This window comes from Triturus cristatus, chromosome 3_2 (assembly GCF_964204655.1).
Source record: "Triturus cristatus chromosome 3_2, aTriCri1.1, whole genome shotgun sequence".
In the NCBI taxonomy this organism is placed as follows: domain Eukaryota; kingdom Metazoa; phylum Chordata; class Amphibia; order Caudata; family Salamandridae; genus Triturus; species Triturus cristatus.
Window position 1 is genome coordinate 325,297,115 of NC_140584.1, and position 16,999 is coordinate 325,314,113.

The window sequence follows — 16,999 nt, forward strand, 5'->3', positions numbered from 1 at the left end:
CGGACATTGTGGTAAAAGTGGAGTTCTGCCTGGTGGATCTTAAGATTTTACATAGAACCTGCTATAGCAGAGTGGGACTATTCCAGATGCGTAGAGCAAGTGATGACTGGTGCCTCAGGGGGTGCGGCAGGACAGGGACTTTGATTCACAAGCTGTGGAGCTGCCCCGATTATGGATATTCTGGGAGCACGTGGAACACTACATATTAAGGTTGATAGAGGATAAGATCACACTCACAATGCCTGTGACATGGCTGCATTATGGGGAGATGTTCAACTATCCAAGTGCAATCTACTGTTTTGCATATGTCCCTGGCGGTGGCCAAAACGGATACTGTACAGCTGTGGAGTGCTAAAATGGTGCTGAGCTCGGCCAACTGGATCAATAAAATGAACTGGTGCATTCAGGCAAAAGCCTCAGTATACAAGGCGAGAGGGTGCCCCAGGATGTTTGACAAGATATGTTCCAAATGGAGGGATATAGAAGACAATGATTTGTAAATCTGATCATGGGAGAGGCAAGGATGGGGATTGGGAGAGACATATGCAGAAACCAGTAGTGCCGCAGGGGTATAGCATAATGCAGGTGACACAGCTGGGAGGGACCCCCGGAGAGATTGAATGTAATGGCAATATGTGGCTGCTGGCTAATCCCTGTCAACGTGGAAATGTACCTGAAGTGGTCAGATGTGATGTCAACTGTTGGTGGTCCTCCACCAACAGTTGTGTAGTTGGAAAAACTAAAAGAGTTCTAAAAAAGAATTTCTAAATTTCAACAAGAGCCAGGAGCGGCAGGAACATGAGTAGGATTCAACGCCGCCGAATACCTGCACTTCCAGATCCACACCGACCCCAAGACCACCCTCAGAGGCACCCTCATCTACAGACCCCCGGGACCACGCGCACAGTTCTGCGAAGACATCGCCGACTTCATCAGCCCTCACGCCCTCCCCTCCGCCGACTACATCCTCCTCGGGGACCTCAACTTCCACCTGGAGAACAACAATGACCGCAACACCACCGCCCTGCTGGATAACCTCGCCAACCTCGGACTTCAGCAACTGGTCAACACCCCCACCCACTTCGCCGGCCACACGCTCGACCCACTCTTCTCGTCCAGCAAGCACGTCACCTTCAGCCACTCCACCGGACTTCACTGGACCGACCACAGCTGCGTCCATTTCAGCTTCAGAAAGAACACGGTCCACAATCACCCGAAGCAGGCTCCCCACAGAAACTGGAGCAAGATCACCGCCGACCAGCTCGCCACCTCCCTCAGCCAGAGCCCACCTGCCAGGACCACGGACCCTAACACAGCTGCCCTCGACCTCACGCAGTGGCTGACCTCCTGTGCCGACGACCTCGCCCCACTGAAGAACCCCCCCACCAGACCCAGAAGCAAGAAGGCCCCCTGGTTCACCGACGAACTCAAGGACTCCAAGAAGGCCTGCCGCACCCTCGAGAAGGCCTGGCTCCTCAACAAGACTGCCGAAACCAGAACAGCACTCAAACTCGCCACTCGCAGACATCACCAGCTCATCCGCACCACCAAGAAGAAATCTCTGCGGGAACGACTGGACAAGAACGCCCATGACAGCAAGGAGCTCTTCAACATCGTCAAGGAGTTCTCCAACCCCAGCACCGGCAACAACGACATCACTCCCTCACAGGACCTCTGTGACTCCCTCGCCTCGTACTTCCACCGCAAGATTGCCGACATCCACAACAGCTTCGACATTTCACCCCCGCACCCATCGGTTGTACCTTCGCGCCCCGCCGCCACCCTCCAGACATGGACCGAGGTGACCCCCGAAGACACGTCACGCATGATGAACACCATCCACTCCGGATCTCCGACCGACCCGTGCCCCCATCATGTCTTCAACAAGGCAGCCTCTACCATCGCACCCCACCTCCGAGACATCATCAACACCTCCTTCAACACAGCAACCTTCCCGGAGAGCTGGAAGCACGCCGAACTCAGCGCTCTGCTGAAGAAACCAACAGCGGACCCGACCGACCTCAAGAACTACCGCCCCATCTCGCTCCTTCCTTTCCCGGCCAAAGTCATTGAGAAGGTCGTCAACAAGCAACTGGCAGCCTTCCTCGAGACGAACGGATCCCTCGACCCATCACAGTCCGGATTCAGAGCCAACCACAGCACCGAGACCGCCCTCATCGCAGCCACCGACGACATCCGAGCCCTGCTCGACAACGGCGAAACAGCGGCACTCATCCTCCTAGACCTCTCCGCAGCATTTGACACTGTCTGCCACCGCACACTAGTCCAACGCCTCAACGACACCGGCATCCAAGGGAAGGCTCTGGAATGGATCATCTCATACCTCTCCGGCAGAACACAGAGAGTACGCCTCCCTCCGTTCCGCTCCGAGGCCACCGAAGTCATCTGCGGCGTCCCGCAAGGATCGTCGCTCAGCCCTACTCTCTTCAACATCTACATGAAACCCCTCGCTGCCATCGCACGCCAACACAACCTCAACATCATTTCCTACGCCGATGACACCCAGCTGATTCTCTCCCTCTCCAGAGACCCCGACACCACCAAAGCCAGCCTGCACGAAGGGATGACAGACGTCGCTGAATGGATGAACATCAGCCGCCTGAAACTGAACACGGACAAGACAGAAGTCCTCATCCTGGGACCATCACCCTCCGCATGGGACGACTCCTGGTGGCCCCCGGCACTAGGCACCGCACCTGAACCGACGGACCACGCATGCAACTTGGGCGTCATACTGGATTCCTCCCTATCGATGACCAGACAAGTCAACGCCGTCTCCTCAGCTTGCTTCCACAACCTCCGCTTGCTCCGAAAGATCTTCCGATGGATCTCGACCGAGACCAGGAAGACGGTCACCCACGCTCTCGTCACCAGCAGACTAGACTACGGAAACACCCTCTACGCCGGTACTACAGCCAAGCTTCAGAAAAGACTTCAGCGTATCCAGAACGCCTCCGCCCGACTCATCCTGGACGTCCCCCGACGCAGCCACATCTCGTGCCACCTGAGAGACCTGCACTGGCTCCCTGTCAACAAGAGGATCACGTTCAGACTCCTCACCCACGCACACAAGTCCCTCCACGACCTAGGCCCAGGGTACCTCAACAGCCGCCTCACCTTCTACACGCCCACCCGCCGGCTACGTTCCGCTAACCTCGCCCTCGCCGTCGTCCCTCGCATCCAGAGAGCCACCGCTGGAGGAAGGTCATTCTTCTACCTGGCAGCTAAGACTTGGAACTCCCTACCCGTCCACCTGCGGATGACCCAGGACCACCTGGCCTTCAGGAAACAGCTCAAGACCTGGCTGTTCGAGCAGTAGCAGACCCCCTTCCCCAAGCGCCTTGAGACCCTTACGGGTGAGTAGTGCGCAATATAAGTTCCATGATTGATTGATTGATTGATGTTGCTGAGCTCCAAAGAAACCAGGCAAGTCAGAAAGCCTCCCTGTAGGAGCTACAGGAACATCAGGAGCTAAAGGGACGCCTGGCCTCAAGTGCTCCATTGGGGCTATGAGCTGGAGTTGGAGTCTGTTGTTGCAGGAGATCCAGCAAATGTAGAGTGGTTGGTATCTGAAGGGTGCTATGGGAGAGTAAAGGATCCAATAGATGAAGAGAAGACAGAAGATGTAGGAATCTTAACTGAAGAGTTGCAGCAGTAGCCATGACATTTAGTATTTGCCAAGTGTTAAAAGATAAATGGGTGCCAGTTTCTGAAACGGCAAGATAGAAGGGCGGAAACTGATAATCTACAGGAAGTACCAGAGCAAAAGAGGAAGCCAGAAACTACAGGGGGTAGAATCTGAAGGGGTCTTAGAACTTACATGCAACAAACAGCTAGAGTAGGACACATGAGCCTCATTTGGACAAGGATGAACATTTATCCTGCTCACTCACAATAGAAAGCTGCGATTTACTGTCAACCATTCAGAAATAGTTGTTTTTGATATAAATAAAATTTAATAAAAACATACAAATGTAAAGGTTTATTGTTTACACATATTACACTTTTTGTTAGTTATCCAGTGGCAAAACGTGTGTATCAATTTCCCACTGATGCTTATCAGGAACTCTCAGAGAGTAAAATATTTAGCTAACGCAGATTTTAGCTGTATGCTATGTAGTTCATGACGGACCTAGAATGGGAAAATAAACGATTGCCTAAAAGGGAGAAAAACTCTCTGCTCATCTCTGCCATTGGAACTGAGACATTGCAGGAGGCACAGGAACAGGTGTTTCCCAACACGGTCTGCCCGCAAACCAAAGTTGCCCTGACCCCAAAAATGTTTATCCTCTGAGCAGGCAAGACTTGAGGCACGTGTTACCTATGTTACCACTGCTGGGGCCCAGTTTCTTGTTTACCATTTATCTCCAAGAACCCACTCTGGCCGAATGGACCTTTTACTTGCCCAATAGCGTGGAGGGAGCAAACACAATTATCAGAGAATACCTTCCGCAATTTGACATAATTAAGGACTTGAAACTCAAATCTATTGCTCTCGGGATTTTATTATCAGCATAAACATCTGCAGATAAAGGCACCTCAATACAAGGCACAGCAAGTAAATAGGCACTAACACAAATGCCACTCTACGAAGAATCCGCATTCGACTGAATATAAACAAGAGTACTACTTCTAAAAGCATGAGGTAGATAACTACCAAGCCAATGTCGATATTAGGAATCATTAATCCAAAGCATCTCTGTCCCTACTCTATGCTAGATGTCATCCCTACTTAGCATTCCCTTTAAGACCCAAGAAATCGTGAAAAAGGTGTCAGAAGTGAAACTTCCTAAGAAGTCTTCACTTGGTGAGAGCTCGATCTAAAAGTGCTCCTTCTAGCTCCTCTCCTACTTCTCCTCTGCTCAACCCATGGGGTGCTGTCCCTAATACAAAACCCCAAAACATAGTACACGCCCTCCGGCACACCTCCTCGACCAGGTCTTCTTCCAGTACTTTTCCATCTAGAGCTGTCCATCTTCCATCGTCCATCAGCTTGGCCTTGAGTCCCAGACACCGTCCGCACTAGGAGTTGCGATTGGCACATTCCAAAGTACACCCATGTCTGGCTTCCTCCATAATTCAACTCTTAAACAAAGACCTTTTCTACTAGCGAAGCAACTGTCCTTGCACCTGCGGTGAGATCATGGGATGGAGAAATTCTTCGCATCTCTAACTTTACAATTTACGGCAGCCTAAACCTCTACTAGAATAAATCACTTCGGCCTACCGCATTCAGCTAACATAAGAAAATACTAGGCCCTTCTCTTCAACGATATATGTATGTGTTCGGACCTCTACTCTGTTAATCACACTATTAAATCACATTCTAAGCATTAGTACTTTTACTTTCATATACATGAATAAGCAACCTACATAAGTATTTTACCATGTTACACGTTTAACCTAATACATGGCATTGCACGAAAGCTAGTCACTATGCATTTTACTGAATACATTCATAATACATTTGCACATTTCTAACATGGCAATGTTAAACGATATAGCTAATACATTTCTTAATACATTTCGCACGACACATCTAAATATGCATTGATTATATGCGGGTGCCGACTAACAGTGAATATAATGCACCCCTACAAATTTCAAGACTTTTAGGCGCTACATCACCACCACAGCAAGGAAGTATAACACCACATCCCCTGACACAATAGACAACTTAATATGCGTTTGCGACCGACACGCCTTTGGGAATGACATAACTGCAGTGGAGAACCCCTTGAACAACATGAGGAGCCCTCAATGTTCAGTGTAAAATGATCATTATAAGCATTATGAAGCCTTCACGTCTGTATCCCCCAAATGCTTAGGTAATCGCTCGCAAACACCCAGCAGAGAATCTTCACACACAGAAGAGCTTAGGTGTGAAAGCACAATTTATAACCCCAGATGCAATTAACAATATATCGCTGGGTGCTGCCACAGCTCAATGCACAGATACCAGTATCCAATTTGGAAACACCATCCTTATCTATCCTGAAAATGTATCAAGACGAGCCCCCCCACAATATTCTAAACAAGAAATATCCAGAAGCAACTGGGAAGTCACACACTCCTGGTATACCTAACCAGCACATACATACATTCAATCGTGTTCCTTTCGCCAAGAGGTAAGCAATCAAAGGAACCACCTTTAATTGCACTGTCCACACCAGAACAAGCAACCCGAATGTGGCATGAAAAGGATCATGTTAGGAACTAGTGAATAAAGTTAATTAGATATGGGACTGAACCGTACCCAGTACAGTTCTGCAATCCCACTGTGATCATAACCACAACAGAGGCTGCCCAAACTAAACCATTTTGATCGGGAGAAATGCAACAGGCAGTAGCAGCCAGTCCAGAAAAACAAAGAAAAGGATGGAGAGTATGCCAGGGAGGCATTACAGGCAGACTCAAACCTGTCATATGGAGTCAGGTTGGTGGTGGCTGCCAACGGCCTTAACTAAATGAACATGAAAACGACCGCCTGCCTCCCATTCTTCCAGCCTTTCTGGCTCAACCACTGGCTTAAAGATATGCTCCTGGAATGCAAGACCCCTGAGCAGCTTATTTGATGATGCAGAAGTGGTCATGTACTGGCAAAAATGTAATGTAATCATGCTACAGAAAAATAAAGCACAACTCAATCCGCCTGATCGGTTATCTGGAGTTTCGCTCACCGGCAATTAAAATGAACACGAAAGGCAGACCTAAATGCAGCCTGCCCATTTACATTGCCTAAGATCTGGACGTCGGATTAGAAGAAATTGTTTTAGATGAACCTTGGATCATGGCTGTATTTGTTAACCATTGGGAAAGTGATCTCTAGGCGCCTCTTATATTAATAAACATCTATAATCACTCAAACCCCAACTCAAACCGAGAGATCATACCTAAACTGGAGTCAATGATAACAGGCCTGAGCCAAAAGCAGGGTGGGGCATATACAATCCCAGCCACAATTTGAACTTAAATCCATTCATTAACAGTCACGGAGACAAGACCACACTGCTACAAGACGACCTCTGGCATATCCCTTCTCAAATGATATGTGATTGGGGAGAAGTTTTTGGGTGTATACTTGCAAACCAGCCTCAAGTCACTGAACGGAAGAGCAAGAGAGGATCAGCCTCCGGCTCTAACTCGCATTACTCTAAATTCATGCTTTATCATAGATTACACATTCGTGCTCTTTCCCTATTTGGATAACAGAAGTCCTTCAATATACATGTTTGCCCAGAAAATGACCATAATCCACAGACCTGGGAAATAAACAATAAATGTTCTGTGCTGGCAAAAATCCTTGACTCAGGCTCAGCATCACCAACCACTAATCTAAAGAGATTAAACTGGAAAAGTGTCACAGCAAATAACTTTGAGGCGCACTACCAACATACCATAGAAAATTTGGCTTCAAATGGTTGGAGCCAGTTAACGCCTGCAACTGGTAGCCAAGAATCTGACTGAGGAGGTTCCGTCTCAACCAGAGAGAGTAAGTGCTCTCATACGAAACAAGATTCTGCCGCAAGTCCCCCATCATATGTAAGGGACATTAAAAAGGAATTATGTAAACAGTCTAAAGCTCTTAAAAGCAACCAAAATTAGACGGGTTCAGAACTAAAAATTGCAGCCACTTGGAAGCTATACAAGAAGGAAATATGGGCACTAAGATGCACTGCTTATGATTACTACTGTGCAATACTCCTCTTTGCTACTAAATCAAGAAATGCAAAATACAAAATACAAGATCACCCAGTGACAAACTCTGCAAATGTATCAGCGCACCCATGGAAAAAACACATCGCGGCCCAAAATCCCCATGTAACGGATCATAAAAAACTGCCAGTAACAGGATTTTCTGAGGTTGAAACCTCCGCAGAAATGGTGTATTCAACTGCACAAAGTATAGAGCTCATAGCAACAGGAATCCGTAAGGGTTTAAACCACCATAGAAATGGAACATCTGAATCAGCAAACCACAGAACCCTGCACCCTTCCGTCCATAGAATTTGCAATTCCTTCATATAGGTCATTGTTGTAATTTCCAGGGGCGGACGAGAAGGGGCGCCAGGCCCAAACGGCCTAACTCAACAACTGTTTAAAGATAACCCATAATATTGGGTGTGCCCAATAACACCTTTATTTAAACAATGCATCTCCACTGAACAAATACCAGAGTCAGGGAGAGGGGTGATAATCCATCACATAGACAAAGGAGGGAAAACCTCAGACCTGGAGAATAATCTATAAATCCCCCTGTTGGATAACAAGGCCAAATACTATGCAGGACTCCCATTAGAAGAACTGGAGTCATCGGCAAATGAAAATTGTATTCCCCCCACCCTCCACCAAACAGAGTTTACAAAGGGGTTGGCAACCACCGCAAATCTTTTTGCGCTGGCAGTGCTTGTGGATAAAACGATTAAAACCAAATCTTTGTATTATTTATGCTTCGCGGACTTCAAAGCGGCTTTTGATTCAGTTCCATGCAACATATTATTGCAGAAGCTTGCAGCAAGGAGTATTCCACCCCTCTTATTGAGAAGTATCATCACACTGTACTCAAATACCTGGATTCAAGTAAAATTGGGGGACGGTACATCCCTTACTCAGGAATTACAGACATCTGCAGAGCTTAAACAAGTCTGCGTCCTTGCTCCTCTGCACTTTAATATATTCTTAGCGGATTTCCTGACAGCCCTTGATGAAGTGAATGCACCCGCCCCAAAACTGGGAGACAATCCAACCTGCTGCCTCCCTTATGCAGATGACTTCCAGGACCAGAGAGGGGTACAGGGGCTCCTGGATGTACTATACTCCTACAAGAACCGAAATGGCCTCACCATCAACCTCGCGAAAACAAGGATTATGATTATTGCCAGAAAGAAAAATAAACAGGCTAGTGGCATCTGGATGGTCTTGTTGTTAACACTACTGTGGAATACAAGTACTTGGGCGTGATCATGGATAACCGCGGAAGCTTTCAATCTCACAAGGAGGCTCTGAATTCGAAAGCAGCCACCCTGCTACATGCATTCCTCAAGCTCTCCATGTTAAATGTGAAGGACGTCTAAGTTGAGCTTCAATTGGAATTCCATAGAGCATATTATCAAGCCCATTAGCGCCGTTTTAGCGGCGGTTTTCTGCCGCCAAAGCGGCGATAATTTTATCGCCTGTCTTGATAATATGCCCCAATGTTGTCTAGAGATATCTAAATTGGCAGCCATTCCGCAGCCCAGATCTCTCAGGATCAGTCTGTCCAGAACCTTCAGGGAGCGGCACTGTGGGCAACCCCATCATCTTTGTTAATTTCAACAAGATAATTACCAAAGTGGCGCACCAGATTTCATTTTTAGCCGATAAACAAAAACTGGCTTAATGCTCGCCTGCCTGGTCGGTTTCTAGCAATTACACCAAATTGGTACCGCAACCGGTCACACATTTTCGCATGTCAATATCATGTTAAACAAACACTTACCCGATACAGACTAGGAGCTCTTTCGACTTTGGACTACATACCTGCAAAACGAAGGGAAAGCATTGAAACTCTATGCAGGCTCTGACAATCCTATAGCAAAACAATTGTGCACATTGTCTGTATCTGCCCTGCTTTGTTGAAATAAAGGCAGGTACTTTAAAAAAAAATTAAAATTTTTTTATTGATTTTTACAAATTATGACCATAGTTACGGTGCAGTATAAGGTAATACACATTTATAAAGATGCTATACAATGTGCAGATATACTTTTAAAACCTCATTTGCAGGCCATGGGCAACCCTCCTGCAGATCTCTCTGCAGAACATTCTATCCTGGCAGATGGATTTGTGAAATGTATGCAGAGGTTTGAGAAGACTTTGAACAACAGTGTCCATCGTGATTCATACCATAGCCAGGTATTTACTGATCCAACACCTCTTTCATGAGGCTCAGACCTGGCTAAGCACGCCTTAAGTGGATGGGGACTAGTTTTATTTGTTTACTCATGAACTTTATAAGCAAGAGTTGTGGTAAATGTATTGTAATATGAAATGCGCTTGTGATATGCAATGCAATAGTCTAGCTTGCACTTCATTTACCTCATGCACCTTAGGTGTTAAACATCCCTTTAGTGAGGCTCGTGCCTGGACATGCAGGTTGTAGTTGGCCTAAAACTAGCCTTATTGATAAAAGCCAACAGTTGCAACAAATGGGAGTAGTTTGAAATATGGTTGTGTTGACAACTGTGCGAAGGTAATTTTAATGTTTTTATTATGTGTAATGATTTTTTTTATGTTTTGTATTAATCAGACCAAGAAAGAATTCATTAATTCTGCACATCAGATCCATTGTTTCTTTTTATGTAAAATCTTTGAGAATTTTGTATGTGATTTTTGCCATGAGTTGCAGCCAAATTGTAATCCACAACATTAACACAGCCAATTTAACGGTGTCTTCGAAATTAGGGTAGGGCGCACTCTTGAGGCACTAATTGAGGCAGCTGGGTGTGCACCTAACCATAGCCTTGAAATATTTTTTCCTCTTTCTGGGGTGATCTTGCCTCAGCATGATCCCACCATATGGCACCATTAATTGACATTAAAACACATTTTGCTTTGCAGAAGTTAAGCACAAGGGGTTTATTGCGGGGGCTACTGGCGAATGAAAAGACACCAAGAACTTGAGAATGACGTAGATGTTTTTGGGTCAGGTGTGTTGACCACTGCCTTCACTGACTCTGAAAAGATGTAGCAGCCTCAACTGCTGCCTATGCCTGGAAAAGTACCCATTATCAAGTTTAGAATGCCACCCCACAGTTTAACAGTGTTCATTAATAGACCAGGCAAGGATCTAAGGATGAATCATTTGCCCTTTACTAACTACAGCAGCCACACTTTTGCCCTTTTGATTTATCACCATGAACTATACATATAGTGACATCAGTGGAGACTTCACTGATACATCTAAGGGTGCTAGATGACAGGATATCATCAATATGAGGAGTGTGTCAAATATGAGAGGGATGAGTGTTGTACAGAAGGTGACTCTAATAAGATGCTATTTATCAGAGGGTGTTGGATGTGATAGTAGTGTCAGGGTCACATAGGATGATGGATGTGTGGACCTGAATTTGTTCTGGGTACTGGATGTGAAGAAGAGACCACATATTGAGAATTCTGGATATGAATGAAGGTTAGGTTGCATTCGGTGTGAAGGTTTACCAAATGGAAAGATGGTTAAGTTTAAGAACATCCAGGACAGAAGGTGGATGCCTGTGTGCTAAATGTGAGTACGTTTTCAATGTAAACAGACTTTTGGATGCTGTGGTGTTCCCCTTGAGATAGTAGCTTGTGTATGAGAAAGTGCTAAATCTGGGAGGAATCTTGTTAGATGTTGATGATATGAGTGACTGCCAAATTTGATTTATGTTTCGGATGTGCTTGGATTGCATGAATGCTTTGGTTCCAGCAGTGGCAGTGAGCCACATGGCCCCTGGGCCCATTCATCGTTCTACTTCTAGTTCTATAATAAATAATAACTCGCGGCTCACTGACGCTAATTCTTGCACCGGGCCACGCCCACTTGGTGACTGACAGACTACTGTTGTTGTGAGCGCAACGCAGCAGCAATAGTGCGCATAATCGGTTTTGGGCTGGTCATTTTTATGACCAGCCCGAACATGCGCACTAGTCTCCCCCTTAGGAGAGCCAGGGTTGCTTCATGCAGCAGCCCCCGGTCTCCTAATAGACAGGGAGTATCCCTGCTCTAGCCAATCCTGGTGCTGCTAATGCAGTGTCTGGATTGGCTGAGAGTGAGACATCGAACAGTCTGAGGCTAGTCTGAGGCTGGCATAAATATCATTGGGTGCCACGCGTGAATGGCACAGCACTGCCACACTTGGTGAAGCGTATGGCAATCACTGTGGCATATGTGAAGCCATGCAGACAGTGATTAGACATTTCGTTTGTGGTGATGTGAAGACGTGACGTAGTCGCAGCAGGCCGTCACCGCGCCACACGACACCTCTTGTTAGTGCCTACTGCTCGTGGCTCGTCCGCTCGTGGTGTTCTTTGGATTGGATCACGGCTCGCTCTTAGCCTTGATTGGTTCAAGAAAGATCCCCTGATCATCTTTGGGATTGAGAATCAGTCAGATTATCAGATAGATAGTGAAAAAGGAAGAATCCGTAAATGCATCCCTAAATGCGTCATTGCACGTTTGGCCTATGATATGATGTGTTTCATTAATGTAACGTTTAGCCTTAAACCTTGTAGGTTTGTTGTTGATTTTCTATGTGCTTTCCTGGCCCAGAGTGCGTAAGCAGCCGCCAAGGTCTGCACCAGGGGCTTGTTAGCAGCCTGGCCTGGGACAACCTTAATCTCACGTTTTGCCTTTATCATCAAATCCACTCCTCTGATATTAATACAACTGAGCAGCATCCCACTGTGTTCCTCCGGTTTGGGAATTGGTGTATCCGAGGCCTTCTGCTAATCTGCAGAGAGCTGCCTCCGCACTGTAGTTTTGCTTGATCAATAGTACCCGAAGGGTGAGCGAATCTGGGCCGGTGAAAGTTGCTACATGCTGGCACACATTTGAAAGTGGGGGTGGACAGGGAAGTACAAGGCGCTGCCGCGACCAGAAGTAATTTGGCTAGTGGATGTCATGGTGCGCGTAGGCTCGGCCATAGTGCCCATCACTCAAACAGAGCCGTGTCAGACAGAAGCCCCTCGTGTCCCGCCTGAGCCCCAGACTCACCCGGAGCATGCCGTGGCACCGATTGGATAAGGAGTGCTTTCAATGTTCACACCATTCCAGGCTATAAATAAATTATCCTGTCACTTTTTTATTGGCAAGATCTTAATTTTTATTCATCAGGACTTGGGCCAGAACGGGTGCGTTAAGTCAGTAAGGACCACATAAGCCACCCTTGCTGAAAAGATAAATGAATGCATAAATAACATTGTGCCCTGCTCTGTTTGCCGAGATCAAGGGTAGAGTCTGAAGGTTTTGAGAGATCAGACTTACATCTCCCTCCCTTCCACCACACAGTCTACTTTTACATTCAGCAGACATTGCACCGAGTATAGAGAATTGAATGGCCCCTTAAAAGAACCCAGAATTTATGGGGGTACTGCTATGTTAAATGGAGAAAATGGCAGGGGACCGGAAGGATTTAAGTTAGAGGCAGCTAATGCACAAGACACACATGTTTAAAAGGTAAACACACTCACAGTACATTTGCTTTTATAATTATTGAGATACATTTTTAGATTATATTTGCATTATGTTTAGTAGGGGACTTCATTTTTATTCCCAATACTGATTTCCCAGTTTAATGCTTGAGGATGGTGATTCTCGTAAATGTAATATTTAAGCTGTAAATTTGATAACCAGCTCGGCGTGACTACAGTCAATGCATTCTAACAGAAAACCATTAGGAAGCGTATTAATTTCTTCAAAGCAGAATGTTCATCTGACTTAAATTGAACCTCTGTGGTTATACTGAATACGCAGCTACCTATGTTATATGACCTCTCTTTATTAATGTAATCACTGCACTTTCACAATTGCTTTATTAACCTTCCTGCTTTCTAAAATTTGATTGAAAATGCACCATTTGTCCACTCTTTTTTCAAATTTTTTTGGAGGGAGAACCCCCCCCAAAACCTCCCTTTGGTTGTATGGGCTAGCTCGCTACGGTGTAATATGACAATCATTTTACGCCACACTACTTTCAAATGTCACCAGCCGCCACTGGGTTCCAGGTGTGAGAAAGATGCTGGATATGAGGGAATACTGTATGAGGGCATTTCCAGAGCAGATGGAGTGGCTAATATGGATGTGATGGAAAATTGAAAGGGTTGCTGTAATAGGGAATTTGGATTTTCTGCATGCAGGAGAATTAAAATATTCAGATGTGAAGAAATTGCTTAAGGACTTTTACTTTTTATTTCCTTGCAGTGCTCATAACTTTAGAGTTGAAAATGTTGTAAGTGAAAAAGTCCTGAGAAATAAAATGGCAACATTTGATGTTAACGTCGGATTGTTCTGCAAAACTACACTTCGTCTAGAAACTCTACACTTCATGAAGAAATCTATTCTGCAGTCTATGGAGGTGCTCCAAAATATGGAACAGTATCCCCCTTGACACCAGACTGGGCCCAACCTTCTCTGTTGTAAAAAAGGGGTTGAAGTCCATCTGCTTATGATACAACTACACATCTACTGAGTGTGAAAATCACCCATATGAAAATGATTGGTATTACTGAATTCCAGCCAGCATTCACGCACCAGGAAAAGTAACAATCAATTGAATGTAACAGGAGACTGCTAAAAACAAAACTGATTAGTTTCAAATGTGGTTAACTGAATATATGAAATGAATAATTCAAACTTTCACTTGAAAATTATTTACAGATCTTTAACCTTAGATCATACTGTCATGAAACTCTAGCCAATAGACGTTTAGCTACTTTTTTTCAGTCACTTTTTAAAGGCTGAAAACAAAAAATCAAATTACTGAAAGGTTTGTGAAGAAGTACAGAAATACAAATTATTCGTTTTCCTACCAAAATCCTATATAAAAGGCATATTCATTACATACATCAGAATAATTCGTTTCTTCAATTGTTTTCACAATTCATGATATGTTATCCAGTTGATTTCACAATATTAAAGTTTATATCATTATTGTCTCTTTTTGTACATAATTAAGTATGACCTAATCCCATTTGCTCCACATCCAAGGCATCTGCAATCATTTACTGTGTCCAACTCTATGAGCCCAAAGGTAATTTACACTGTTTGAGTAAATCAGACTTTTGAGTTTACCGATTTTTGGCTGTTGACAATATCTAAGTGTTAATTTTTTCCAAAAGTGTAACTTACACGTCTTCTCTAAAATGAAGGATCCAGGAGCTATATACATTTTAGTAATTTACTCTTTTGAATAAGTTTACTACTTTTTCAGTATTCTGAAAATCTAAGTAGAATTAAACCTTCTAGACAAATTTATGCTCGTATTTTGTGAATAACCTAACTGTAGTAAACTTATTCAAAAGAATTAACTATTAAAAAATGTGATTTAACTTTGCGAGTCATGCCCCATATCTTTGATAAAAAATAAAATAATGATTGGTGGCATGCTTGAATTAATCTTAGTTCCTAGTACTTATTATGGATCATATTCCATATTCCAGTCACTTTTATTTTTTGCTCGCTGTGAATCTCCAGAAAGGGAACAACCATGTGCAAGTTAGCCTCGGCCTGTTTCAATGAAATAGTCCAGCTTAAAGTTCCAGAGAAAGTCCTCTCTGAGTGGGAACAAAAGCAACCTCAGACTTGTTTGTATACTTTTGGTCCTCATCAGTGATATGCAACTTAAGTAATGTGGCGCAGAAGCACACAACATGTGTAGGGCATGTTCTTTGCACTTAGAGTGTTTTCCTGAGAAACACATAAAAGAATGAATGAAATCAGTTTTATTAATCTCACTAATTCGTAAATGACCTGGAGAAATACCAGTCCATTGTTTCTATTATCAATATGCCACTCCGGACAGGGACCAACATTATCCAAATCAGCCGTCATTCTGAGCCAATAGGAACAGAGAGTGTCAACTGGCAGAGCACATCTTATTTGAAGTAGTCTCTGGTTCCTTGCACTTCCATGTAAAGGAGACGTGACCAGGCAGTTTGAGTGGTACTGTTGCTTTTGTAGGAGGTCAAAATATGATTTGCATATATCTGGTTCTAGTCTGGATTGAGATACTTGGCAAGCAAAGACGATGGACTTGTTTGTAGCCTGATTGCCCATGACAGAGAATTTGGCAAGCATTGCACAGATTTTATTTGTGTTTGTCTGGGACACCCTAACCATGATTTGTTTGACCAGATGTGGCTGTCATGCTCACTGTGCCACAGTACTCAAGTAAGTCTCTCTGATGAGGCCCAAGAAAGCCAATAACAGTCTGTTTTTCCTGTGTACTCATTTAGAGGGGATATGGCCAGGCAGTGTGGGCTGGACTAGTCTGATTAGACTATGTCAAAGTCTGATTTGCATATTGCTGGATCCTCTCTGAGGTGGCTAGTGGGCAATCACAAGATGGACTGGAATGCAACCTAAACAATTGAGAGTTGCTGAGGCTGTTGCAAGCATTCAACCCATCAGCGTTTTGCTTCAGGAAGGCAATATATTTACATAGTGGTGGTTCATTTATTCATTTTTTCATGTATTCCATGTTTTACCGCAATGTCCGTGTTTAGAAATATTCATGGTCAATAGCAATTTATAATTCATATTAGATACCTTTAGAATATGGCTATTGTGGTAAAGTTGAGGGTAATTTAATAATTTGCTTTCAATCCTGGAAAATAGCAGGAAAAGCTGTGAAACGTTCTAGTTGAAGATTTGAGAACAAATAAGACAGTGTGACATGATAAGATGATCTAGAGATCTGTAAATACATTCCAGGTGAAAGTTTGTATTGCCATTTGAGGGCTTCAATTAACCTTTATGGAAAGTAAGCAGTTACAACGTTAGCTTTTTGTACTGTACATTTGGGGTGTCTGGTGCTTCAGAGAGTGCACCAGATATAGTCTTACCAAACCAATGGGGAATGTGTGTGTGCTGGGTATTTGCTTCAAGCTCTCTAAGGGTATTGTGATTTACGGTGAACATCTTCAATCTCCCTCTACCATTTTCTCCTCCTACTGCTTCTCAAAATGTTAATAGAGATTGTCACTGTTCACGTGTTGGGGTTTACTCTACCTGACACTTCTGTGCCAAGCACTCCGTCATCAAGATCAAGTCTGAGCAATATGAAAAACCAAAAATAAACCAATACTTTGGGTGAATCTGCTAAGAACAATGCATCTGTTTCTATGGGAGCACGTGACCATGAAGATATATCACGTCTTATAAATACTGTCAAACATTGTCTGTGCTTTTGTATAATGTGTTGTGTTTAACGCTATAAACATTGTGACTGTTATAGTGCCC

General features: G+C 44.5%; 1 protein-coding gene across 1 annotated transcript in view; it reads left to right on the top strand.

The window, feature by feature from the left end:
• Positions 1–14,208, top strand: part of LOC146857284 (uromodulin-like) — a 1,099,666-nt gene extending 1,085,458 nt beyond the window's left edge. Inside the window, exon 8 of the mRNA XM_085647029.1 lies at positions 13,961–14,208. Within this exon, the coding sequence (XP_085503155.1) occupies positions 13,961–13,969 (9 nt within the window). The 3' untranslated portion in view covers positions 13,970–14,208. The remainder of the gene's footprint in view (positions 1–13,960) is intronic.
• The last annotated feature ends 2,791 nt before the right edge of the window (positions 14,209–16,999 follow it).